This window comes from Molothrus aeneus, chromosome 16, assembly GCF_037042795.1.
Source record: "Molothrus aeneus isolate 106 chromosome 16, BPBGC_Maene_1.0, whole genome shotgun sequence".
NCBI lineage: Eukaryota > Metazoa > Chordata > Aves > Passeriformes > Icteridae > Molothrus > Molothrus aeneus.
The window spans coordinates 13,339,888-13,366,259 of NC_089661.1; the positions used below are offsets into that span (position 1 = coordinate 13,339,888).

General features: G+C 41.1%; 1 protein-coding gene across 4 annotated transcripts in view; it reads right to left on the bottom strand.

The window, feature by feature from the left end:
- Window positions 1–26,372, bottom strand: part of SMURF1 (SMAD specific E3 ubiquitin protein ligase 1) — a 45,792-nt gene that overhangs the window by 4,276 nt on the left and 15,144 nt on the right. Inside the window, exons 2-17 of one of the 4 annotated variants that reach the window (XM_066560607.1) lie at window positions 15,585–15,623; window positions 15,082–15,190; window positions 14,115–14,248; window positions 13,937–14,002; window positions 12,992–13,067; window positions 12,432–12,670; window positions 10,932–11,016; window positions 8,943–9,089; window positions 7,642–7,846; window positions 7,257–7,360; window positions 5,711–5,825; window positions 4,585–4,763; window positions 3,621–3,758; window positions 3,140–3,260; window positions 1,481–1,682; window positions 581–656 (exon numbers count right to left, since the gene is read on the bottom strand). In XM_066560607.1, coding sequence (XP_066416704.1) covers window positions 581–656; window positions 1,481–1,682; window positions 3,140–3,260; window positions 3,621–3,758; window positions 4,585–4,763; window positions 5,711–5,825; window positions 7,257–7,360; window positions 7,642–7,846; window positions 8,943–9,089; window positions 10,932–11,016; window positions 12,432–12,670; window positions 12,992–13,067; window positions 13,937–14,002; window positions 14,115–14,248; window positions 15,082–15,190; window positions 15,585–15,623 — 2,035 coding nt within the window. Of the gene's footprint in view, window positions 1–580; window positions 666–1,480; window positions 1,683–3,139; window positions 3,261–3,620; window positions 3,759–4,584; window positions 4,764–5,710; window positions 5,826–7,256; window positions 7,361–7,641; window positions 7,847–8,942; window positions 9,090–10,931; window positions 11,017–12,431; window positions 12,686–12,991; window positions 13,068–13,936; window positions 14,003–14,114; window positions 14,249–15,081; window positions 15,191–15,584; window positions 15,624–26,372 lie in introns of all 4 variants that reach the window. The other 3 variants (XM_066560606.1, XM_066560605.1, XM_066560604.1) reach the window with 3 other exon arrangements.

Below are 26,372 nucleotides of genomic sequence, written 5' to 3' on the forward strand. Positions count from 1 at the left end.
GATAGAAACTGTAAAAACTCTCAGCTGTCTCAGTGACCAAAGGAGACAAGATGAAAAACAACTATTTCTACAGCAGGAATGCACAGCTTAATAGGGCAGCGTTTGGGATGAGGAGGAGGAAGAGGAAGATGCAGGAGACTTGTAAAGAAAAAAGCAACACATCAGGCAAGCCCTCTCCCTGCCCTGCCTGCAGACAGTCTGCTGCTGCTGACACCATTTCCTGTCTCTGATGGAGTGAGATTTCCGTGCAAGGGCTCAGGCTATGCCTATACTGCAGCAACAGCATGAGCTTGCAACATTCGACATCTGACAACACTTCTTTGTAATAAAGAAATAAACTTACAAACATCTCAGTACCCAGAATTATCACCACTGGAATAAATGAAAACCACAGATAGTATAGAAGACAACCTTTAAGAAAGGCAAATTATTTTGCTGGCTGCAGAGTGGAGATATATCCAAGCTAACAGAGCACTCTTGGAGTCATCCATGTGCATCATATGCCTAACCCCTGCCCAGGACAGAGATGACTCCTTTAAATCAAGACAAAGGGAGAGGAAGCAGAGTGTTTCCATCTTACCAAGTGTGAGCTTTTGGAAGGTTGTCTGTGTTTGCATCTATTAAATGGATGGTAAACAGTCTGGGTCCTGCAGCGCCTGTAGAACCTTAGACAGACATTCTAGTTAATGCACTTCAACAAAGCCTCATTCACACACACACATTTTGCTGAGTATAAAAAGGCAAGAGAGGAAATTACAGCTCCAGCTGCAAGCCTAAGTATGTCCTAGGCTAAATCTGTAGAGATATTTGCAGCTGATGAAGGGATGGCAGAAGAGATAGGGCTGTTTGTGACAATCATTTTACAGACTGGTATTTTGGAAAGCTGCTAAATTTGATATTAATGAAGCTGCATCATCAAAAATGAAAATACTTAAGTGCATGAAGGTTTTCCTTGTAAAACAGAACTAGTATTTTAATTTTGAACATCAATTTACTGCCAGCCAACAAATGGAATGTGATCAGGAGATCAGAACAGCCAAGGACACTGCCACATTTTTGATAAAAACCTGCAATTTTCAGAAATTTGCTTTAAAGCCTAATGGTTTGTTGCTGAACACTGAGGGGAATACAATTCTCACATGAAAAAGTTCTTTAGTCAGCCATATATCCCTGTGCACACTTGCATGGAATGATTTGAACCTCAGAGCACAGAGCTGCAGGAGACTGACGAGCCAAAACTGACAGCAGTCAAAGCACTGCACAGTAACAGATCCACCAGCTTCCATCACTATCAGCAACAGCCAAAGTGTTCAGCAGCAGCTGAGCTGCTGACAAATGTAAAACAGCTCTCAAGCTCTGAAGTTTGCAAGTGCTTGACTTATCCAGTCATATGCTGATATTTTACAAGGGGCCTGTAAGTACCACACCACTTTTATCCCTTTCTCCAACCACAGATTAACTCAGCCTCCACATCAGTCACCTTGTAAAGCCTTGAAACCTTGAAGTGGGACACGCGTCGAGCCCGTCACGAACTGCAGCAGTCTTGCCCTTCTTTCCTCATCAAACGTTTCCACTGCTTGCCAGAACCACTTGACAATGTTGCTGTCAGCCATGCAGTGCTTTAGGCGTGTGTTGGACTTCCAGTCATTCAGGTCTATCTTATCCAGGCCTCCTATGATCAGCTGTTAAAAGATTAGGAAGCGCTTTAAAGTCCAGAGTAATTTCAGGTTTGCAGTTATAAAACACATCCAACCACGTCACCAAGCCTGGCATTGTTTAGATGCTTCACCCACCTTTTTGGTGCAAGGTAACCTTTCAAACCAGTACAGAACTGGCAGCCAATCTCTCCAGTTTGACTGCAGGGAAACTGACCCCAAGCAGTGCTTTATCAACATTAGAACTTCCACAAGCATCTACGAGTCAGGAGCCCATGCAAAATTTGTTTTAGTGAATCTGTGCTCCCTGGAAGATACAGCCTGTCTTTATGAGGGCACAGCACTGATTTGGAATAAGGCTGTGGCACAGCACCATTGTGCTGCTGCAGGACTGTCCTAGAGGTGCCAATGGAATCCTGCTCAGCTTATGGGAACATCTGAGTTGCTTTGTTGTTCCACAACAAACGAGTGAAACTTTTCATCTGTTTTTTGACACCATTTGTGAGAATATCTGACACAGACCAGACATATCACTTCAATCTCTTTTCCACATGACACCAGGTTGCAAAAAGGAAGTTGCTGCTGGCCATGATTTAACCACCTCCTCTGGCAACAACAAATAAACAGCACAGAGCAAACTTCACCCCTCAAAACAAAACGTGTGTTGTATTTTAAATTTCCCATAATATTCCACAGTAAGGATCCCATTGCTGAGAGCTGCCCTTTAGCAGCTGCCTTGCTGTGCCACCAAGACAGCACCCACTTACACCTGCTCACATCATTAGGGGAGTTGAGACTGTTCTGACATGGGGAGTATTGAAATATTTAATGGATTTTTAATCTACCTTTTTAAGCAAATGGAATGCAAGAACTTTGTGGAATTAACCAAAATGCATGACTGACTAGCACAAAATGCTTTCTAAACCACAAATGATGAATATTCCACAGGTTGTCTTATTTTTTCTAGGAAGCAAAACCAGAGGAAAAATTGCTGTAACAGGAACTATTTTAAAAAGTAGCTTTCTGCATCTCAGGATTTGATAAGAAGACAAATTAATTTCTTTTCTATATGCTCAACTCTTCTACTTCTGCAAACCAATTCCTGTGTGCAAACAGAAACAGCCATGTATGAAAAGTTACTGGACAAAACAGGTTCTGGGCTAAATAACATGTCTGGTCTTGCCAACAATTCCTCAAACTTGCAGAGTTTCCTCCTTCTCAGACCACCTGCCTTGAGCATTAGTCCTTGGATAGAAACCATGGTGTATTTATCTTTCCCTGTTTAACTAGCCCTCTCAATAATATGAACCCAAAGAATGTCTAGAATAAACCTAAGAGGGTTTGGTTAAACAAATACTCAGCTTTCTGGTATATAGAATGGAATAAGTTTTGTGGTTTGTTTGTTTTATGTTTGTTTTTTAAATCAGTGCTTGACTGTGGATCAAGCAAATTACAGAACAATAATCCATGTGGATAAAACATACCTCAAGTTCTTTCTGGTCAAAAGGCTTAAGGAGATGTTGAGGAATAAGTTCATTAAAACCTTTCTGCAGAGCCAGGAACTGTGCCTCTATTCCTCTCATGAACCGCCAGTTCACATACAACCTGTGGGGGAGGAAGGAAGAAGTCAGGGGTGATGAGCTGGACAGCACTGGGATTTTCACAGCAGACTTGCAAAATGCTCATTTTACAGAGGACCTTGTTTTTACACACATTTTGTATTATGAAAGAAGTGCTTATCCATTCCTTTTTCCATCAACAAATAATTATTGCACCATCAGCAGAAAAACCAAAATACCATTCAGAACTGCATCTTCCCAGGTCTTCCAGTGAAAACACTCGTGCCATTTATGACTCAGGAGTTCCCACCCAAAATACTTACTTCCCTTGTTTCACTGTATACAAAAATTCTGTTTACTACCCTCTTCCCACTCCATTTGCAGGACATATTTCTGTTGGCAATACCTGACATATTCCTTCTTGTTCTCTTCTGTCACTGGAATATTCCTGCCATTTGGTTTGAGTTCATGCTGTAAAATCCTCCCGAAGGCGTTGTGCTCCACACAGAACGTGTGGTCCAGGACTGGTGTGATATCGTTCTCTCTGCCAATGCACAGAGGGTAAACTCAGCATTTCTGGCATTTTGCTAACTCTCAGTGGTGATGCTGACAGTTATTTGAGCACCTAGGGAGTCCTCAGGCTAAATCCCAGTTATCACCTGCATTTCACACACCACAGGAATATTGCCACCATCACCAATTTCTGTATGGTTTAGTGCATGTTGAAGAGCCTGACCAGATATGGGATATTCATCTAATTCTAACAGGACTCAGGATACTGGATAAAACCCTATCTACAGAAATACACACACACATCTATAGATATACACCCAGCAAGAATCTGTTCTGCTGTCACATATCTGAAGCACAGAAGAGATCATACGTAGAGAACTTCATCATCAGTAACTTCTTTAAATATAAAATTCAAAACAGCTTTTAGGAAAAGAAATTAAGATAATGCAAAGCAGTTCCAAAGATTCCCAAAGCTACACTGAATGCTGGATCTTGTCCTGTAAGCATACAGAAGCCCAAATTACTTCTATTTATTTTAATTTTGATCAGAGTTGGCTTTCTTTTGAAGAAGGCTGTACTTTCCCTCAGACCTCTGTCCTGAATTTGGATTTTGATAGTGATATTCTACCATACTCATGCCACCTTTAATGATTTAGCATCTACTTTATTGCAAGGAGAGTTTGCAATGAGAACTTTCCCTCAAGTACCTCTGATATATTAAGAACAGTTTAATGACTTTGTACAGACAGCCACCATAAAAAGATTTTTGCAAACTCTTTGTCTAAAGCACCTCACTATTGCCAACAAACTCTACCCCATTTTCTGTACAGTGAGACATTGCTAAATTCAGTACTTACAAGATCCAGACTAAACTTTTGTGTAATTCTGGGTCAACAGATTCCAGGTCGGAGAGCTGGATGGGCTTCCCCAGCAGCTGCTTGTAAAAGGGAACTGTGAACCCCCCGTTGATATAGTGTCCATGGAACACAGCCAAACCCATTATCCGACCAACAAAATGGAAATAAGACAAATGGTCCTGCAGGGAGAGAGGAGAATCAGCCTTGGGAAGACACTGACATCTTGTGGCACCCTCGGTGGTTTGTTCTGTGTGAGTTACCTGCAGCCCTCTGGCAAGAGCAGCCACCACTTTTCCTCACAACATAACCAAAACCAAAGCATTTAGTGATTAAAAACCTTGAACGAGTCTCTCTGTGCATTACCTGATTAATAAATTGGATTCAAGTCTCTAGACCTCTCAAAGGGAAAAACTTGGAAAAAGAAAATCCCTGTGAAACCTCCAGAATCCAAGAAGATGAAGATTCCAAACAAATTAGTTTATTCTTTATTTAGCCATCCAAATGTATCTAGTCTTGAGGAAGCAGTGTGCTTGTTTCCTTCATCTCTTTCATGTTCCTTTGAAACTAACTTTTGAAAGCTGGGGTGTAAGACCTATGGTTAACATTCTTCCAATCCACCTCCCTCATCTTCCAGTGCAAATGTCAGGAAATGTCATGTCAGGAAGAATTCCCTCTACTAATACAGAACTGCTGCTCCTTTTAGGGTCTGCATCAATACAAATCCTCCAGTAAGAGAAAAAGCAAGCACAGGAGAGTAGTGAGAAAGGGCAAGCAAGGGATACATCCCTAAAAGTCATGGGGTGGCACTGCTGGGAATGCAATGCTGTGTGCACAACCAGCTGTGCTCACAGTGAAAATTAATTTCATCTGTTTTGTCTTCTCAGAGTCACTGTGCAAACCAATCAGTACTGAGGAGTCTCACAGAAATCAGGTATTTATCAAAGGCTGTCATGCTTTTCATTTCTGAACAAAACCCCTCTGCTTCTTACTGTATAAATATAAGACATTAACACCTTCTTATTCCAATTTACCCTGCAGTTTAGACACTTCTTGTGAAAGAACAGCTGTAAGAAACTGCAGAGGACACCTCCTAAAGTAGGAATATTGCTGAGAAATTCGTACTTACAGGATTGATAGAAGAGTCTGGATTGATTTGCAGCATGTAAATATTATCTGTGGAGTACTGGAAGAGTCCATAGTAGGGATTCAACATTTCATGGCACAGCAAATACAACCACTCTCTGTCAAGAAAAAAAAACCAACAAATTTAGAAGAGTGCAACTTGCACTTAAGTTTTAGACAACACAATTATTGTGATTGATCAGTCATGGAATGCTTATTTCAAAATCAGATTCTCTTTTGGTGCCCTCCATTTGTAGATCAGAAGGGTGTGATTAAAACCCCACAACGTCCAACCCCACTCAGGGCAGACTTGGTTTAGTTTAGAAGCATTGAAGGGATTAACATCAATTAAAGAAGCTACAGCAAGCTGTTAGACAATGCCATCAACTAATTGAGTCTGAACAGGCCACACTTCCAAAAAAATCCTGCCTTTGTACAGAGTTCAGCTATTTGGAGCCCATGAGATCTGCTTCTCTGCAACCTGTACAGTATAAGGAAATATTTAAAAAATCTGTTTATTAGGATCAGCTCAATTGCTGAGGATCTTTAGAAAAGCTGTTTTTCTGTCAGCTTGGTGACTGCTTTCAGCAGAGGCCAGAAGGGACAGAGACCAAGTGCATTAAAAGGAGGGGTTGGGTAAATTCTCTCACCTCGCTAACACACAAGGACAGGAGCAGAACTAAAGCTATTTTTGACCTCCCAAGCCACCATGACAAATACTCCTTTGTTGTTAAATTTGGACACCCTTCCCAGGTCCAAAATATTCAGAGAGAACTATCAATTGTAATGCTTAGAAGTGGAGCTGTACTGATCTGGAAGAGTCTGTTGCAACTAATGGGCAATTATGAAAGGCATCAGGGTAACAGGATGTCAACAGTGGAGACACCCAAGGTTGCCTCGGGTAAGGCAGCTCAGAATGTTCCAGCTTCTTTCCTTTGTCCAGGGATTGATCACTGAAAGACACCTATGTGGGCAGCTTTTGTGGATTTGAGAAATTTCTCTGTCAATTTACACAACTCTGAGCCAGCAGGTGAGCGTTTTTTCAGTGATGCTAAATCAGCTCTTGAATTTCAGATCTGAGGTGATCTGCAGGGAGTTATTGTCATTTTTAAGAGGGAGACAAGTCCTCGCTGAAATTTTAGCTTTTGTTTAGGATTACTTCATCTCCACTCCTGCTCCAACAGATCAGAGAGCTCTCCTGAATGCAGCTGAGACATAACAAAAAGGAACCCTCCTGCAATCCATTTGTGGGAAATCAGAGAGGTGTGTTTAACAAAACCATTCCTGTGATCTGGATCTGACTTCAGGGTCTATACACTCCCTGAGAGACCTCACAATTTGAGCTGATCAGTGGGACAACTGTTAAATCACAAGCTTCCACTTTCCAACCTACCATACAGAGTGATGCTACAGCCACTGTCTATAAACTACACCACAAATAATTAACATATGACATTAACAGGTAACTTGAAAGAGGATGGTAGCAACCATAGCACACTTAAAGGGCAACTTTACAGTTAGGAGGTGTCAGAGAAGCCCCAAAATCTCACCTTGCTACTCCTCCATAGTCCAGGCCCTCCTCTCCTCGGAATTTCACCATAAGCCTCTTTTTCAAGTCCTTTGGCCTCATCTTCATTATCTGACGATAGGATTCCTGTATGTGCATTTGTACAATTAGCTATTTTATTTCCTATAATTAAGTCTATTAAAATTTCTCTACTACCATAATTAAGATCTCTGCATTTCTGTAATACGCAGATTGCTACTGAACTACAGAAAACATGACTCTCAGTGCTAACCTGAAGCAAATTTCAATGACAACTGTGTAATGTGGTGGGTGCTTGTGAAGCAAAGTTGTTATAATCAGTGATCAGTTTTACTTAACTCTTCAGTGACAAAAGTTGCTGTTAACAGTAAAAAAAATCAATCAAATACCTCAAATATTTCCTCTCTGGATACTTCAATGCGACAGTGACCAGCCTGAGGTTGCTGAAGAGAGAGTTCATGTCTAAGAACTTTCAACTTTTGTACCAAGTCTCTTTCATATCTCTGTGCAGGCAACTCCTCACCCTCTTCCAGTGACCCCTCATTTGGAGCTGGTAGAGGCTGCTGGCTGGGCTCTTTTAGCTGGCATTGATGGCTTGGAGAAAAAAAGGACAATATTTAGTCTGGGCACACAGCAATAAGGAATATGTAAAACAATGGCGGAAGAAAAGATTAAGCTTCTCTAAGAGAAACATGGAGTGAAATGTGTATTCAGCTGGATCCTTCTGTACCATCTTTACATTAAATTCAGGGATGTAAGGAACACAGACACTTAAAGAGTTTCACATTTTTGAGCTGTTTTTATATGGCAAAGCACTGTGGAAGGCTCTGGAGCATGATCACTGATTGCTGACTGAGCAGTAATTAAAGTTTGTGTGTATTTCTCCCACATAGAGAGAACTTTCAGGAGTGCAACACAGAAAGAGATCTCTAATGGAACTAACAGCTTTATAAAGGGAACTGTTTAACAACTGCAACTGATTTTATTCCAGCTTCAAGCAGAATGAGGCTGGGGATCCTGACACAGTAAAAATACTGCATCTATGGTTTTTAAGAGAGAAAGAAACGCTTGTCCCACATAGTTGCAGCTTCATACACTCAACTATCCTTATCCATCAATGCTTTATTTGGGTTGTAGAGCAATTATTTTTTAGATGCAGAGATTCCCTGGCTGGCTTCAAGCACAGGCAAAAGTCGGGCCCTGGGCACAAGCAGCACTGCCAGGCTGCTTCAAGGGTCAGTTCCACAACAGTCCAGCTGCCTTTCCATGATGCAGAACTTGAGCTTACCAAATCCTGCTAAACCCCAACTGGCTGTGCACAGCATCCATTGACCAGACTCCAACTGGTTTTATATTCCCATTGTCCGGAGCTCAAGGGAGCATGAAGTTAGTCCAGATCAAGAACAGACAGCACAGAGCTAGAACTGCTCATCCAGACAGACATGAGCTGCTGGGGAATCCCTGGCAGACTCTCCACCCCACACCCCAGCAATTCCAGAACTGTGCAGAGCAGAGTAAAAACCCTTCTAAATAGTCTCAGCAAAAAATTTAGATAAAAACAGGACTGAGAACCAGTGCTTGGACCCTGACTACAGCACTGGCTACATCTGTTTCTCAATTACCATTCAGGGTTTCAGCCCCTCATGACTCCTAGACCTGGCAGGAATTATTTATCAGGCAAAGCTCTTACTTCATGATGTGATGTAGTCGTGGATCTGTGAATTGTGTGGTTCTGTTGTTATGATCTACAAAATATATTCTTCCTGAAACTGTACTTCTGACTTCCCAGCCTGGAGGCAAGGGTCCCAGTTCATCACAATTCACACTGTTAAGGTCTCTAAAGTGAAAAACAAACAAGATGTTAATGCACATTTGAAGTGAAGCAACCAAATACCAAGATCACTTAAAAAATTCAAATCACCTCTTTAATTAGGTTAAGGTTAGAATCCTGACTATTTAACTGAAAAACCACTGAGAGTAAGTGTTTTAACACATTCACTCCCCTCCATCATCCTGGATAAATTTCAGGGATCGCTCTAAGTGCTGCTAAAGGCAGTCACTCACTTCCAGGCAGTGTCTGAATTCAATACATGAAATGTATTTATATCTAAAAAGATTGAAAATACCTAAGGCTACAGCCAACTAACTGAGGAAAACACCAAGAGTGGCAAGAAAAGGAAGGAAGGAAACATGAAGATTATTTTTAGGCAGAAAACCTATTGTTAAGTAAAGTATTCTTTAGACAGCTGGCAGGGATCCAGGGTTGAAGACACCACTCTGTGCAATTCCTCACCTAAATCTACCCATGCAATATTTGTATAAACGAGTTAACTGAGAGGCTTTAGAAAGGTAGGAATGCTTTGTAGACTGAAGGTGCCTTAGTGTCACAGTGAGCATAAGCCAAGGGGACACACAGGCAGACAGACAAACCCTTGTTAGGCTCCTTAAAGGAGATTATGGCTGGGACCATTTGCTGAGATCAGCTGTGCACCTCCAAGTCCTGCAGAGATCTGATTACAGCAAGTTTTAACCTACAGCTCTGCCCCATGCCAAGGTTAGGTTCTTGCACCACAAGCTGGTAGCACAAAAGTCACCTTTAACTAGAATAGGTGTGACCTGTGCCTCACAAGACACTGCTGTGTCCACTTCCACTGCTGCTCCTGAAACCCTGGCTCAAGGACTGGGGGAGAGGAGCAGCAGCACCTTCCATTAGGGTGACCAGCAGCACAGGAACAAGACACAAGGCTTTGGGCACACAAGCCTGACATGACTGACACAAATGACTGTCATTTCTTCTTCCACCAATACCAGCTAATCTAAAATCAGCTATTTTCTCTCTCTCTCTCAGCTTAGTTTTTCATTTCCTTCCATACACACTGAGCTTTTATCACCACTTTTGCCTGCACTACTTTGTATCATTTTTCTAATATCCTGTACCACATTCCTCTATTATCCAGGCAGTGCAGCAGCTGAGAGTTACAAACTTCACTCTTGAATCTGGTGTGCAGGTGGCCCATGAAACAGCCCAGATTCAGAGCTACTCAGGAAGAGCACCAGACCTCACTCACAAAGACCTGGATTAACTGCAGGTTAAGGTTTAAAGAGGCTTTACTAAATTAATCATGTGAAGGATTCAAATTTTCTAGCTGCAAATTACTGGCCTAAAGCATAAAAACCTCAAACCATTTCAAGTTTAAAGATAACAAGTAATCTCTCCTTCAGTTGTACACAAGTGAGTACTAATAAAACAAAAATTACAAGCTGAATTTTCAAGAAACAATTATTTTAAAAAAGAAGTTAGTATTTTCTCCAATTTGCAGTCCAAACTGTTTTCACACAGAAAAAAATTGTAGGTAAGATTCAGAAATTTGCAGCTTCACCAAAAACAGCCACATCAACATTTTAGGAAGAATTTGTCAAATGAGAATTCCTGAGGGGTTCACATTTTTTTTTGCTTTTTGTTTTACATGATTCTCAAGTAAATAATTCTTTCTCTCAAAAAGAGTAATCCTTAATGTTTGGTGAAAGGTAACTAGAAACATCCCAAACAATTCCTCTGCTGGGAGCTCTCCCTTTAAATTCAGAAAGGCCATTTAATAGATTTTTACTCTTATAAATCCAGCATCCTGCCACACAAATACACACCAAACCCTCCTGACTTTTAACTATAAATCCATACCTTGGTATCCTTGGGTCATGCCATGTGCTCACTCCAGTCTGTGTGTGCAAAAAATAAACCTGTCCCTGTACCGTTGTTCTCTGCTCTGTAAAAATGGAAGGAAGATTATTCTAAATTACAATTCTTAAAAAAACCCTAAAATTAAATAGTTTAAAGACATTAGAATATTTTCCTCCTAAGAGAAAGTACTGGAGCCATCACACTGATCTCTTGCAGCATGGACTGTTTTGTCCTTGACAAATTTACTCTGACTACACATTTGAACAATCTTTTGAAACTCACAGATCCATGCACCAGCATGTTTTAGTTTGTATTTTTAGTGTTAGATTTTAAGATAATTCAAACCCCCAAACTAGATTTCTCTACTCCTAGATTTGGTATGCTCTTTTCTGAGGTTTAAATTCTCCTTAATCCCATCCTCACTAATCTTCTGTACTATTGGTTTCTTTGTTGCTTTTATATATTTTCCTGATCTTTTCTCAAATGTGGGCTCAAACCTACACAACATGCCAAGGGGGAAGGAAAAAATAGCATTACTGCTCTAGTTTAAAGAGCTCTTTCCATTCGTTCTCCCTAGATACACAGCCAAGATTAGCAGTGAATTTTCTGTAACAGCATCATACCACAACCTCATGTTTAATTTACCATCAACCCCTCAGTGTATCCTGGCGTAGCCAACTGCTAATTAGCCAATCTCAAACTCCCATCTGCATTTAGTTCCTTTTCCAAAAGGCAGAATGAGATGCACGTGGACGCTGCTTGTTCCAACAGGCAAAACCCCTCGATGCATCGAAAGGGAAGAAAATTTTTGTAACTTTTTGGATAAAGGTGTGGGGGAAGATGAAACAGGAAAGCCTTATAAATATGATTGTCTGGCAAAAGATTTTGGGAATATAGAAACTATAAGTGAGATTGAAATGAAAGCAAGCTTTGAGATACTTTAGTTACTGAACAACTGGGAAACAATGGCCAGACTGAAGATGATCCCCTTTTGATGGAACAACACCCTCTGCTTGCAGACAGCTCCAAGGGTCAGAGCAGACCCTACAGCTTGGCAGAAGGGGCCCAAAGAGGAATTTTTAGGGTTTAAAAGGTAACACAGTATGGTAATGTAATGATTCTTATAGGCTGTATGTAAATGCTATAGGATTTGTATCTTGTACTAGATTGGTTAGTGAGAATTAGAATATTCAACACAGAAGAAGATTTATTGTATTGGAATGGGAACCTCTCTCTCTTACCCTTTTACGCTCTTACTTTTTTTACTCCTTTACGCTCTTACCCTCTTACTCTCTTACCCTCTCATCCTCTCTACCCCTCTTTTTTCTTGGGCCTGCTCTGAGCTGTGGCTGGCAGCTCCCAGCAGGGCCCTGCACCCAGAGCCTTTGCAATAAACCCCAAATTGCAGACCTGGCTGCAGAGATTTCTCGTCTCCATCCATCCCGACTGCCCTACCCCCGATGCTCCTCCACGAAGGAAACCCTTGTGTGGGGCACTCACCGTAGCCCTCAGGCAGCTCGGGTGACTGGTGGCCGTGGGGCCTGTTCTGAGGTGTCTGGACGTGAGCTCTGAGCTCGGGGGTGCGGAGGCGCTGGGCCTGCAGCCTCTGCTCCTGGCTGGGGGACTCGAGGAAGCGGCAGCCGCCCCCTCCGGCCGCTCCCGTCGTGTCCGTGTACGGCGCCGGCTCCTCCATGAAGCAGCTCAGCGGCCTCCCCGGCCCCGAGTCTTCATAAACCGTTCTGAAAATGGGGAAACTTCAGGAGTTTCCATCACAACAGAAGTGAATGCAGAAATAACTGTTTCTCTCTCCCCACAACTACAAGTACTGCAGCTTTTAACCCAAGAGGTGCCATTTTCTTAATGCTTTTATAGCTCAATTTCTCTGCACTGGTAACAAAATAAAATCAAGCCTTACTGAGTTTGGCCTAATAACCTTGCTGCCTGATACACATTCCCAGAAAATGTAGTAGTTACACTGATACTTAAGTTTCTAATGTTAGTTACAGTCTTTCCACACACAGACCATTTTTCTAATTAAGTGTAAAGAAAACAATCCTTACCCTTCATTCTCCAAAAGCCCTCTGCAGTCTACTACAGAACCTCCTGTGCCTATTCTGTCCCGTGTTTGTAAACTCACTGAAAGAAGAAAACACAAACTTAGGTCAATAAAAGAAAAACTGCATTCTTAAAAACAGCAAAAAGCAAAAAAAATCCACATTTATACAGGGAAAAATATTAAGGAAAGCTCTATCCTATGCACAAGAGCACATCATGTACCAAAATTCTCTCCATTCTCTTAAAAAAAGCATTACTAATTTTAAAAAATGCTTTTTTAAAGCATTACTGATTTTTTAAAAAGCAGAAGAAAAACCAGAGGGACATCCCCTCAAAACTTGACTTTATTTCTGTAAGTATCAAACATGTCAAGTTCTACATCTGGGTTTCATGAGGATCTAGAAAGGGAAACTGGAAAAAAACTGCTCACCACTAGATGTCATCTTAGGGTGAGAATTTGGAGTCTGCCAAATATATTTATATATCAGCTGAAAAGCTGGGGTTGGTTGGGGGCAGTAAAACGTGGGGTAAATTTGCTGTAAAATGAACACGGCCTTGTTGAAATTTGGAAATGGCTTGCATGAGTCAAAGGTATCAAACCAGCAACTTGTAAAATGTCTTTTAACTCCTCCAGATCCTTTTTTAACACTGAAGATTCCCTCTGCCTGTCACCTTGCCCAAATGCATCATTTCCCAGTGACATTCACCCTTCCAGAGATGCAGCAGAAGCCTTCCCAGATGCATTCCCTGTTTTTAATGCTGTTTCCCATCATCAACTGAGAGGAAACAAACTCCTGCATAGGAGTGTAATGAAAATTTTCAGGTTATGTAATTTAATCCCAGTAACATAAGAAAAAACAGCACAGAACAGGCACAGAAGCAGTGACTAGAGGAGTTTTTCCCTATGGATATTTACCAAACAGATGGAATTTAGCTGGGATCATTCTTACCCACTATTTGGCCTCGGACAGCATCGGTGTCTGTGGGGTTGAGTTTGCATAGATCCAAACGCTGGTCTGCAAAGGAGAAGTGGAAAAATCAACGCTGGGAAGGGCTGGGTGGGAACATTCACTACTCAGTACAAGGTATGGAGGGTTCTTGGTCACACCAGGGAGGAATTGCTCTTACATCCAGTATCTTTTAGCCTGCTGATGGCATTGGAGAGGAGTCGGACACACCCCAGGAAGCCAGCTCCCTGTTTCTTATGGATTTTTTTATGGTTCCATACACTGATGGTTATGGAATCTGTTTTCCCAACATATCTAGAAAGATACATATTAAAAGAGTAATTTTAGAAATAATAACCTCTTTTTACTCCACAGAACTGATGCTGTAATTGGTACAAATTCTGACACATTTTAGTACATCGGTCATGCCTCTTTATTAGAAGTACACAAGTGTTTATGCCCAAAATGCTGTTATTAATGAATTACTGCATAGTGATTTCACACAGCATGGGAAATTGATATTGCTGCAGCATGAATTTAACTACAGCTAGCCTCATTAAAAGCTAAACAACAAGTCGATTAACGTACAAAACTGCAGAATTTATGGTTCTAATAATTTGAAGAAAATAAATCATTCCAACAAGGACAATTTTCTGTAAAAATCGGATGGCACTGCTCCAGGAGAGCTCACTAAGCCTTTGTGCTGTGTACCTGCCACACAAATATCTCCAAATTCAAACACCTAAAAGCAAAGTACCACTCCTTTATCAATAAGGATTTTCTTCTTGGAAAAAAATCAGTCCCTGGGAGGGCAGAGGTCGATGGGATATTGGAAAGAAATTCTTCCCTGCGAGGGTGCTGAGGCCCTGGCACAGGTTGGTTGTCCAGAGAAGCTGTGGCTGCCCCATCCCTGGAAGAGTCCAAGGCCGGGCTGGGAGCAACCTGATCTAGTGGAAGGTGTCCCTGCCCATGGCAGGGGTGGAACTGGATGATCTTTTGGGTCCCTTCCAAGCAAATCATTCTGAGATTCTATGAAATGTGACTCTTGTTGCTTACACAAAATGAAGTTGCAGTGCCAACCCTGCACTATTTATTCCCTAGACAAATCTCTGGGGGACTGTTTAGTTATGACCTTAGAACCAACTCACAGATCATAATGCTGGTTCCACTTGGGGTCCAACGTGTTCTTCACAGTGTCAGTGGAATGGCACTGACCTGACCCATCCACAACTATTTTAGCAAATGGGTCAGGAAGTCCTGTGGAAAGGAAAAGTGGCTGTTAGACACAGTCCTTTGTTTTGCTGCTTCCAAGACAACGCCACTAGAAGCTCCCCGCTCAAGAAAGGACAGTTGCCATTATCCTGAAAGAATTTTAGCAAATCCTGTGTTTGAGGATGCTCCTGGTACCCCCAGCACAGAGCTGTGAGCAGCAGCCTGTCTGTGGTTCCATCAGTCAGACTTCCACTGGAATTTGTGAGCCCTGAGTGCTACCAACCCTGAAGTGCACACAATCTACAGCCCAGAGTAACGTGTACTCCTGTAGTACAGCTGTGCATATGACACACACAGATGAGCCTCCACAGTAATGCACCATCTCCAAATAAATCTGATTAATCCAGAGCAGAAAGTCACACAATTAGGACATACTTACTGAAGAAATCTTTCTTTGCGAGATTCTTGGCACATAATACTGCAAAACAAAAAAGCAGATAAAGAAATCTTAAAACCATAAAAAAAAGCTTTCTGGAAATCAAATCAGCTAAAATAATACCTGATCATAATTCATAAAAAAAATCTAAATATTAAATGCAAGCATTGTTTTCTTTATCTGGGATTGGAATATTTACATATAAATTTGGCTTTATATTTGCTGCTTTAATTCTATTGTTACAACACAGAGAAGATTTAATGAACATCCCTTTGCATTAAAACCTCATCATTTTCTTCACTGCATGTTTACACAAATACTAAATCAGATTTTTGTTGTTGTTTTAGAATCCATCCATTTTAGAACAAGGGCTAAACATTTTCTGAACAAAGAACAGTTCTGGGATTTCTGGAAGAGACCTCTTCACTAAGTGCCATCAAATGCAGTGCAACCTCCTGCTCCTTGCACACAAAGTGTGGGTACACGGTGAAACAAAGCATGGCAGGGATTCTGCAACAGCAGAAGCAATCTGTAAATACACAAAGGTTTGGGGAGAAGTATGGCAGGGCCTTACTGAGGAGAAAAATAAATATACTGGAAAAAAAAACAACTGCATCAAGATGTTTTCCTTTGAAAGGGCCACAAATGAGACATCATTTCCCTCTCTCCAATTCTGCTCACCAGCACAGCAGTTTAAGAAAAAATTACATCAGGAAACTCACATCAATCTCCATTTCTACCAGGTCTATTACCAGCTACAAGTCTAATTTTGCTTTTCCATAAGGACTGCTCAGTAGGATCTCAGCAATCCAAGTTGTTTAGTATCCATTAAACTCTTCTAACAGGCCAGGAAAAACAACTCCAGAGCCAAAGAGGAAAATATTGGAGCTCAACTTATCTCAAACTAAGATCCAAGAAAGGAAGGTAACTATAAAAGACCTAATTACTGCTGAGGGAGTCTCTTTCCCCAGTGGGAAAAAAAGAAATCTTTCAGCATGAGAATGAAGGCTCGGAAGATAATCAATGGGCAATTCCCCAGGTATGGACCATTTCCCCTTCTCATCTCCATCTCCCCTTCTTCCTGAATTACCCTCAGTCTCACTGTAATTCTACACTGGGGAAAGGGAAGGTGCAAAGGAACAAATACTTTATTTATTTATTTTTATATACTTCTACTAGAATTGCACCTCTCAGCTCCAGAGAGACATTCCCTACGTAACACAGGCAGCAGAGAAAAAACTGCCTCACCTCACATGTCAAGCAAACAGACCAAAGAAATCCACTATTTAAACCAGAAGCTCATGGAAAAAAATACACAAATCCTCCTTCTTAGTAATAATTAAAGCAGCCACACCTGGAAAGTATTTTTAGAAGGGATTAAAAATTACTTATTTCTTACACTGGTAAACTATAATCAGAGAAGGCTTCTCTTGCATTTTTTTTTAAACAACTGACCAAAAAGAGAAGTGTGCCAGACTCTGGCAATTCAATTTGAAACAACACAGGGTTAGAGAATCACCATCCGCTGCCCGTGGAAGCACGACAGAGCAACCTTTAATTTCCTTTTCCTGTTGAGAGTGCTTCAGAGGAAAAACTACTCAAGAGAGACTAAGTACTAAAGTAAAGTAAGAACTTTAGCATGCTAGTACCAGCCAAAAAGAATTCTGTGAGATTTTTAGAATCAACTCGACTTTGCCATCCCCAGTTTTAAGAATAATTCATTGAGCTGGAGAAGGATGACATCTGTAACTTTCTGCATATGGTTTGTCCATATAATTAGTACCTTTATTCCATATTTCAGGTGTGCTTTCAAAACAGCAGCGTAAATTTCTAAAGCTATTATTGAAGAATTATATTTTTCATGTAACTCTTTTCCCTCTGCCCCAGCCTTTCAGTCTACAGTAGATGAGCACAGCTGCCAATTTTCCACTCACAGCCTGTGAAACCCTCAATTTTCGGTTGCAAAAATTATTACTCTTTCTTGTAAGAAAAATATTGGCACAAAAACTAATAGCTGAAATAAACCTTTATGGAGCAATCTCCAGAATCAGGCTGCCCGAGATGGACCATTGGCTCTGTTCCACTATTTGCATGTTAAACCCACTAGAGCAAAAAATATTTGCAAGAGCTGTATCACTTAAAAGCCACAGATTTCTAAATTCCAGTAAAAAAACAGGTGGCAAAGGTCAGCAACGGGAGACTTGGATGTGAAACCATGCCAGCAGCAGAGCAGACAGCCCCTCCCTGCTGTGCAAAGCTGGGACTGGGCCACATTTCCTTCTCAAACACATCATCTCCAACCTGATGGCTGCTACTTCAAGCTCCAAATTCATGGACTTGGGTAGCTTTACCTACAAAGGCTTAAAAAGTTATTAATTTTATCCCTAGTTCAGAGAGGGTTTAGGAGAACGAGACAAACCCTTAGCTCTTTGCCCAGGTCTTGCCCAAATCCCCTCTTTGCCCATTTTCCAAATTGTTTTTTCTTTTAGTTTTTCTTTCTGTTAAACAAGAAAAGTTCTGGGCTTGTCAGCAGGAGTGATCTCCCTGCATTTGTTGCAACACTACAAAAGGTACTAATTCTCCTGACTTGGGTATTTACATTCTGCCTCCTCAAAGTCAACCAACTTGTTTCAGCCTGACACAGGATTTGTTTATGTTCAGCTCAGGATTGTTGCACAGCTCTGAAAAACTTCTTTTCTTAATACAACAGATCCCAAACAACACCGAAACAATGTCTCTACATCTAGATTATAATATTTATAAAGGGATGGGAATGTTTTTTTAAGTACCTGACATTATTGAGATAATTTCAAAGGCCAAATTAGCCAGCTGGGTGAAGTGCTAGTGTGAAAGCGTATTTGGCAGGAGGTGAAGAAAGGATGAGCCTTAGACAAAGTCAGCATTCACCCTGGGGATGTAACTTGAGTGAGCTGAGAGGTTCCTCTGCCAGGCCCTGGTTGTCCACCCTGCCTCCAAACAGAAATGAATCATCTGCTGTGGTTCAGGAGGTGCTGCAGGAGCAGGACTGGTGCAGTGAGGAGAGCACGGAGTGGCACCAGTGTCTGAACAACCCAGCTGAGAATTGCATCAGAAAGCTGCTAATTCACCCTGAGACACATCCTGCAGCAAGAGCAGCACTTTGCAGGGAGGCACAGAAAAACAGTCTGGGAGAGGAATAATTTCAAACATTCCCAAGTAAACAGCCTGACTCTGCATCAGCACCAGATTTATTCCCATACAGCCAGAATGTCTCAGTTTGGAAGGGACCCATAAGGACCACAGAGTCCAACTCCCAACACACCCCATCCCACTGCACACTGCTAAGATGTTACAAGGGTTTCCAGCTGCACAGTGTACAAAGGACGCGGTTTCCTGGGGGGAAAAGTAAAGTAAATAAGGCAAGTGATGAAAATATTCCATAGGCCCAGCCTGTACCAATGCAAAACAGCAGGCAAATGTGCACCTGGGACTGCATTCATTCACACTTTGCAAGTTAAAGGTAGGAGCCTCCATGCTCAAATTAAGGACCTTTACATGTGGATATGATCTGAGCTAAGCACGGCCTTCAACTCAGTATCCAAGTTAATTCTGGAGATAAGACAAGACAAACCAGCAGTACGTCCACATCTTCCTTAGGAAAGGTGGGGAGAGGTCACAGTGAACCAGGCTGGCAAATACCACCTTCAGCCATCTCTGGCCTTCCCCTGGATATTTCAGGTTAATTATTTATGCTTGTACAAACAGGCAGCCAGATTCCAGGATATATTCGTTTTACTTTGTGACAGAAGATAAACACAGGCCAGCAGGCTGATGGCATAGAAAGGACTTCACTCAATATTTCCTTCTGTACAGACCATCTTTAATCATAGAGATATGCAGCATAATCATTACAAGCACCACAGGCTGCTTGGTTTGTTCTAAGATAGAAGCAAAGAAGAACAATGAGGCTTTGGAACAGAAAGCAATAAAGATCTTCACATAAAATGAAACTAAAGTTACTGCACACAATTGGAAAATGAAAAAAGGTTGCAAAGCAGGTCAAATTTGAGACATCCAAGTAAGGGAAATATCTCTGCTAATGCTTCAAAGTCTGTGTAGGTTTTGACTTGTGAACTTGGTAGCCTGTGTTGGAGGTGCCCCAGCAGGACAGTCCCCTGTGTGTGCCAGCTCACAGCCTGGTTTCCACAGCAGAAATCCCATTCTGAAAAACAGTTTTGGGAAGGCTGCATTGCAAAAATAATGTACATGAAGTGGAAAAAAGCCTCCCCCAAAAAAGGAGAAAAAAGCAAACATCAGCTATACACCACATGCTGCTCCAACACCCTAAAACTCATGGCCCCACAGTTAAAATCTTTGCTGAATCTCTTATGTGAAATCACATCTCATCCAAACAGTTCCGTGGATTTTGTGGAAAATACTCTGAATACCACAAGCCACCCCTTCTGAAGTGCCCTGAGGAATGACTCTGCTTACAATTGTGCTCTCTGCACATAACCTTAAATGAGACTTCACTGCAGATAAGGTCTGCTTTTATTTCTGCTACCAGACAACCCGTGAAGGTTTCACATGTCTGGTTTTTTTAAGGATGACAATCATTTATATGTGGTGGGGTACAAAAAATGATTTTATGGGAAAGGAAAGATGGCTGAAGTGTGTAAAAATGCAGTTCTCTACAGCTAGCCACACCACTGAACTGAAATACACCACTTTACTCACAAATTGCACTTTAAATTGTCACCACAAAGGCCAAGGTTTCTATTCTAGTCATTTTTTTTGTTTGCTTTAGGAATACTTTTGGTCTTTCTCTTTGTCTGCTCGAGACTGAAATGCACAAATCCAGACTGCTTTAACTTCTCAGTAACCGAACCCGACCCGCTGCAGCGCCGGCGAGCACAAAGAGATAAACAAACCCACAGCCTTCCTCACATTTGCCAAATAAGCCAATTAGCTGTATGGAACTAATTTCATCCTGACATGCACCCTGAGTGGCCTTCACTAACGATCTCAGCATTGTGGTGCCAATGAGATTTGCAATCTGAGACACAAACCGACCAAAAAGCCCCGAGACCCCTCCGACTTCAGGCCCTGCATTCATGCCCTGACACTGGAAGGCTCTGCCTGAACTCATGCTAAACCAGACCTTGACTACCAGATTAAAGCAAGGCTTCATTATAAAACCCTCAATTCTCAAAGAGTCGCTAGAGTTGATACATGAACTCTTTTTGTGGCCCTTTTGTGTAGGCTGCAGTAAAAATCAAAGCCTCTTTTCAAGGCATGATCTCCTCGTGGGTTGGAACTTGGCTTCGTGTAGCCAGTTGCAAACACTAGACAACTTTGAAGAGATCTTCAAAAAACCACACACCCAGAAAAAGCCATTTTTATTAGTCCATTAACATGTCATTAAAGTATCTACTTAGTCAGGAATCTAAATTCCATCCTACCTAAGCAGAAACCAGTCACGAATGAGAGGCAGTTCTCCTACTGCAAAAAAAACCAAGTTGACAAAACACAGGAGCTTCATCTCTGCTCCTAAGAATTACTCAAACTGAAAAATTCTCCAACAATAGGTCTTTCACATACAACCAGCAAGAGCTGACTTAACCCTCAATAATATCAATCATTGAAAAACCCAGCACAGGGCTATTGGAAGAACAAGACTCATTAAATTCCCTTTTAACTGAGACTGCGTGCAGTACAAGACCAGTAAAGCAAGTTTAAAAATTAACTGACTGAGATGTAAAACTGCAGAAACACTGAAGAGTTATGGAATCAGCTGAAGAACTTTGCAGGGATAAGAAAGGGAGATCAATAGGAAGCTGAATTAATGTTGATGTAAAGAATCTGAGAAAGGCACACAAATCAGAAGTGGGAATAAGCTTATCAATTATAACTCATACTAACTTTTCTCTCTCTTCTTCCCTCTGGCTCATCCCTAACAAACACCTGAGATAAAGGTTACCTCTCAGATTAAATCTTTCATTAAATCCCAGCTATTTGCCTCATAAGTTTTCTTATGACTTTGCAATGCCTCCCTCTAATCCAGCCAAGAGACAGACACACACCCCAAATATCCCTGAGTGCAGGAGTCCTACAGACACACCCTCAGCTCTGAAAGCAGAACCTGCCCATGGGGCTTTGTCACCCATGTGCCACTCAAATTGTACTTCCATGGGTGCTTTTTCTTTTAAAGTTGATTTTTTAGGGCAAACCTTTCATAGACTGCTGTTTCAGCAGCTAATTGTTCTTCTTGGCCCTGAAGTGGTTACTCAGATGTGGGGAAAACAGCCAGAGATGCTGGGGCAAGAGTGAGACCCTAACTGATGACACCTCCTCTGTCACCAAGATGTCCCTGAAGCTCTGTCTTCCCTCACATCCCTTCCACTTTCTCTTTGCTGACTGTCTCCAAACATGTCCAAAGCACAACCAGTTTCTGTGAGAACTGGAATTTAAGAGCTAAGTCAGTTATTACCATCACCATTTTACAGCCATTCCCAAGAACAGCCCTTTACACAGCTTTACCAGGAAATATGTTAACAGAACATAATGTAATTTATACCCACTGTATGGTTTCTAAAACTCACTCATCCACCCCCACCAATAATTCTGCCAGGACCACAGCCAAGTGGGACAATAATTTTGTAAGGAGAGATTTCCCAAATTCAGTCAAGATTCAACAAAGTCTCCTGGTTCCCTGAAAACAAAGGATTCACTCAGGCTTCAGCTACAGCATCAGCTTCTGTATACACTAGTAAGATACAGGAATATCTGTAAAAGCCTCAAAATTGCTGTTAAAACCACACATATGCTGTTCTCAGGGCAAATACAGCTTCTTAGCTGAGAGCAAAACAAAACAATTTCAATGGAAAAATATCCTGCTGGAAATACAAAATGGACTTTTCATTTACTCCACACTTCACTGTGCAAGTTACAGTTATTGGGATCAACACAGCTCTGGAATTCTTCCCTTATTCAATCTTTTGCATCTCTAACCATGTGCACTTTGCATTGAATAATTCATATTTCCAAGCAAGTGGTGTCTATCCAGACAGACTTATCTGCACGCCTTGCACATTCTTCTTGTGCTCACACTTTGGATCAGACACAACGTGAGCTGTGCAACATCATCACCAAAATGAAGCTAAAAACACACCAGGAAACTATGTGGCTCAATTTCCTTAAATTGCATTAAAGTTAAGGAATAAATCCATGCTGAAATCTCAATACTTTGCTGTTACAGTTATCCAAACACTGCAAAAGCATCTGGAAAAAAATTCCTAAAGCATGAAAAACATGTTCCTCCACCCACATGCACTCATAACTCAGATTCCAAACTGAATTTTACTAAGATGGCCAAAAAATATTTTGTACTTTCAACACCAAGGAGGTTTCAAAGCACCTTTCAAATCCCTAAAAATGTTGGGATGAGGACCCTGTTCTCATCCCAACATTGCTCACAACAGGTCCCAGGCAGAGCTGGGGATTGAACCCAGCTCAAGCCCAGCCCCTAATCCCAGAGTCCAAGTAACAAAAGGTCCTTTCTAGAAATCCTATCCAAATGTTCAGATATATGAATTTGTCTCTCTGGAAAATGTGAGGTGAACAACATTAAATTAAAAATCAAATACAGAACAGAAACCCTGAATGCTTTAGATATTGCTGAGGCATAAATGAGGTATGAAATAGCTGACACTCCTGCAGCAGAGAACAGTGCCTGTGCTCAGGCAGCATTTCAGGGAGGTGTGTTTCATTTAAGGTGTCTCTGATCTTCACTTTCAGAAGTTCAAGGTATAAAGCCTTGAACACCTTATTTTCATTACCAAAAAGAAGCCTAGAAGGACTCTCCTGTGCAGCTGATCATTTGCTTACTAATTCAGTACATAAAAGGCTTTTCCAATAAATATTATGTTCACTATAAAACACAGAAATTTAGATTCTCCTTCTTCCCAGATATTCTCTCTGGGGCTACCCAGACCACTACTACCACTGCATGTTTTATAAGCAGTTTGTGAGATTCAAGTTACAGGTATGTTTCTGTACTAACAGCAGCTTTTTTCCCCCACAAAACACCATCCAATTAATGGACTTCGAGCTTTTACAAGCCATTCATTTCCTAATTCCGTGAGGAAAACCTGCACAACTGCTCTCTGCTGCTTTATAAAGGGAGAAAGTGCAGAACAAGAGACCAAAACCAGAAGCAACACATTTGCGGGTACTTAACTGAGCACTACAATCAGCAGAATTCACAAGCACTCACACCAATTAAACCAGACCCAGCCTTGGGGTCCTGTCCACGGAGGAAAACATTTGAAATGTCAGGAACACAACGCACAACTTTTGTACTTTCTAAGCCAGTACTATCTCCAGCTCAATATATAAATATTGCCTTGCCTCAGAACAGCTGCTTGTTATGCAGAAAGCAGGAAGGAGTCTGACCTGCTGCTGCAGAACATGTGAAACCTGTGAAAGAAGAAACCTTGCTACAGAAAATCTTGGCAAAGTTGGAGTAGATACAGCCAAGCAACAGTTCAATAGAAACACTGAATTTTTGTCAAACAGCAAAAGGTCTACAACTTCCAAGTTAAAATGAAGCAGATTTCTCAGTTTAAAACTAAAACATATGTTTTGTATCTCCAAAGAGTGGCTGGTATTTACATTCCTTCACATACAGGTAGTGTCAGTATTTCAACAAAGCAATTTGAATGTTAAGCACTATTGTAAAGGAGGAGAAAAATGTAATTTAACACATTCTCAATCTCAATTTAAAACTGAGATTTGTTTTTCCAGACAAAACCAGTATTTGACTTTGATATCTTACTGCAATTAAATAAGGTATAAAATCAACTTTACAGGAACAAAAGTTTCCAATTGGGGTATATAATAAACAGTACAAAATTAATGTCTGGTTTTCATCAAGTGCTAAGTAGATTGCTCAAAAGCAAGAACATTGTTATTCAAAAAATTGATGGTGTTATGTGTAAGTTGTAAACTATGTAAACTATTAGTTCATCCCATGGGGCTTAAATGTATCAGCAAAAGAGCTGTAGTTAAACAATCCACATGGAACGTTGCCTTAGTGCTCAATATGCAGCTTTGGCTCTGGACTGCTCAACTCAGTGTTGAACTGAAGCTTCCTTGTGAACCAGGAGCAGGAAGCTGGCAAGAGAATCACTTCAGTGCCCCAGGAAGCTGCTGATGTTGAGATAAACTTCCAGCAAAATGAAGGGAGGGAAAAAATCCCTATGTTAAAAACATAGAAAATACAAACCAACAAATTTTGCCAGAGTAATTTTTAGAAGCTCATAAATAAAAGTGTAAAAACACTGATGACCACTGCGGTCACAATGTTCAAGAATCCAAATTTCTTCATTCGTATGGAAGCAGTGAATGAAGAATTTTCAATACAGAAAATCCACAGGAAAATTTGGCTTACAGGCAACTATGTACATAGAAAGAAACCCCAGAACAATGCAGGGGACCCAACTTATTTCAGTGTAATCAAGACTCATTTTGAATTTCAATAATAACTGTAAATCTTGTAACAAGCAGTTGCTCAAAATCTATTGCAAAGAGTAACACTTACCAAGCACCTCTTCTGGCACTACCAACTTCAGTAACTGCTACCAGGAGAAATTCCAGCAGGTACTGGATGACTTTTCAAGAGGCACAGTCAATATCCCAATTTTTTTTTTTTTAAAGTAAATGAAAAGCATTCTTTCTTTCAAGTAAGGCATCAGCACCATATCACTACTTTGCCACCACATACCTCAGGTTAGCAAATGCCTCAGAAACTTTCCCTGATTTCCAGCACATCTTGCTGTTTTCCATGCTTGGATTTTTACTGAGGTATGCAGAGTGCTTTTTGGCATGTTTGGATAGAAACATAAAAAGCCTCAAGTCTTGTCATGTAAAGCTTTTCAAAGCCACGGGCCTTGCTGCCAAAGAAACCTTTTCATGCTCTTACAGCTTTTGCCTTCCTTACTCTCAGACCTGCTGTTTGCTTTGCAGTCAGGATGGTAACAAACACATGAGCTGGAGCAGCCCTTTCTGACCTGACCCTGAGTGAGCTCTGACTTAAAAATCAGGGCAGTAAAAGTCCATATTCAGGGAAGAGTTAAGGGAGCACAAAAGCCCAGAGCCATGAGTTCATTTTGTTCTAGGCTACTCAGAGTGGCCAGCCAAGAACTGACCCAGCTGGAATTCATTCCCAAGTACTTCTTTCTTCCCAGAGCTCCCTGGGCTGTCGTTATCAACCTGAGGATAACAAACATATGGATCATCAAGATGGAGTTGGTGCTGGAAAGGAGTGGCAGAGCCTAATGGCCCATAATAAATGAAGTCTTGAGCTTAACTTGGATCTTAGTCCTGAGGTATAAACGCTTTTAATGTCTTAGGGGGAAAACTGCCCACACTAGATGGAATTAAACATTCCACTGACTTCTCTTCTTGATGGTTTCCCTGTTACCAGCTCTTGCACACATCTATTTTTGTCTTCATTACCATTCCATATCCAAATTATATCTGTCAGATTCCAGACGATTCAAGAGGCATGTGCAAAAAAAGGGAAAAATGACACCCTGACCATCCAGGTAAAATTTTCAAAAATAATTCAAGCTGATTAAGTGCTGAGCTACAAAATGGAACAATTGCTTTAATTTCCTATACAAAAGCTAAAATAAAGGTAGCAAGTTTAAAAACAGGAAGAGAGAAGAAAAATTGTGTTCACCCAAATTAAATTCTTGGCATCCTTTCTCAATTTGAATCAGGTACATTAGCTGTTTTACAATATTGCTT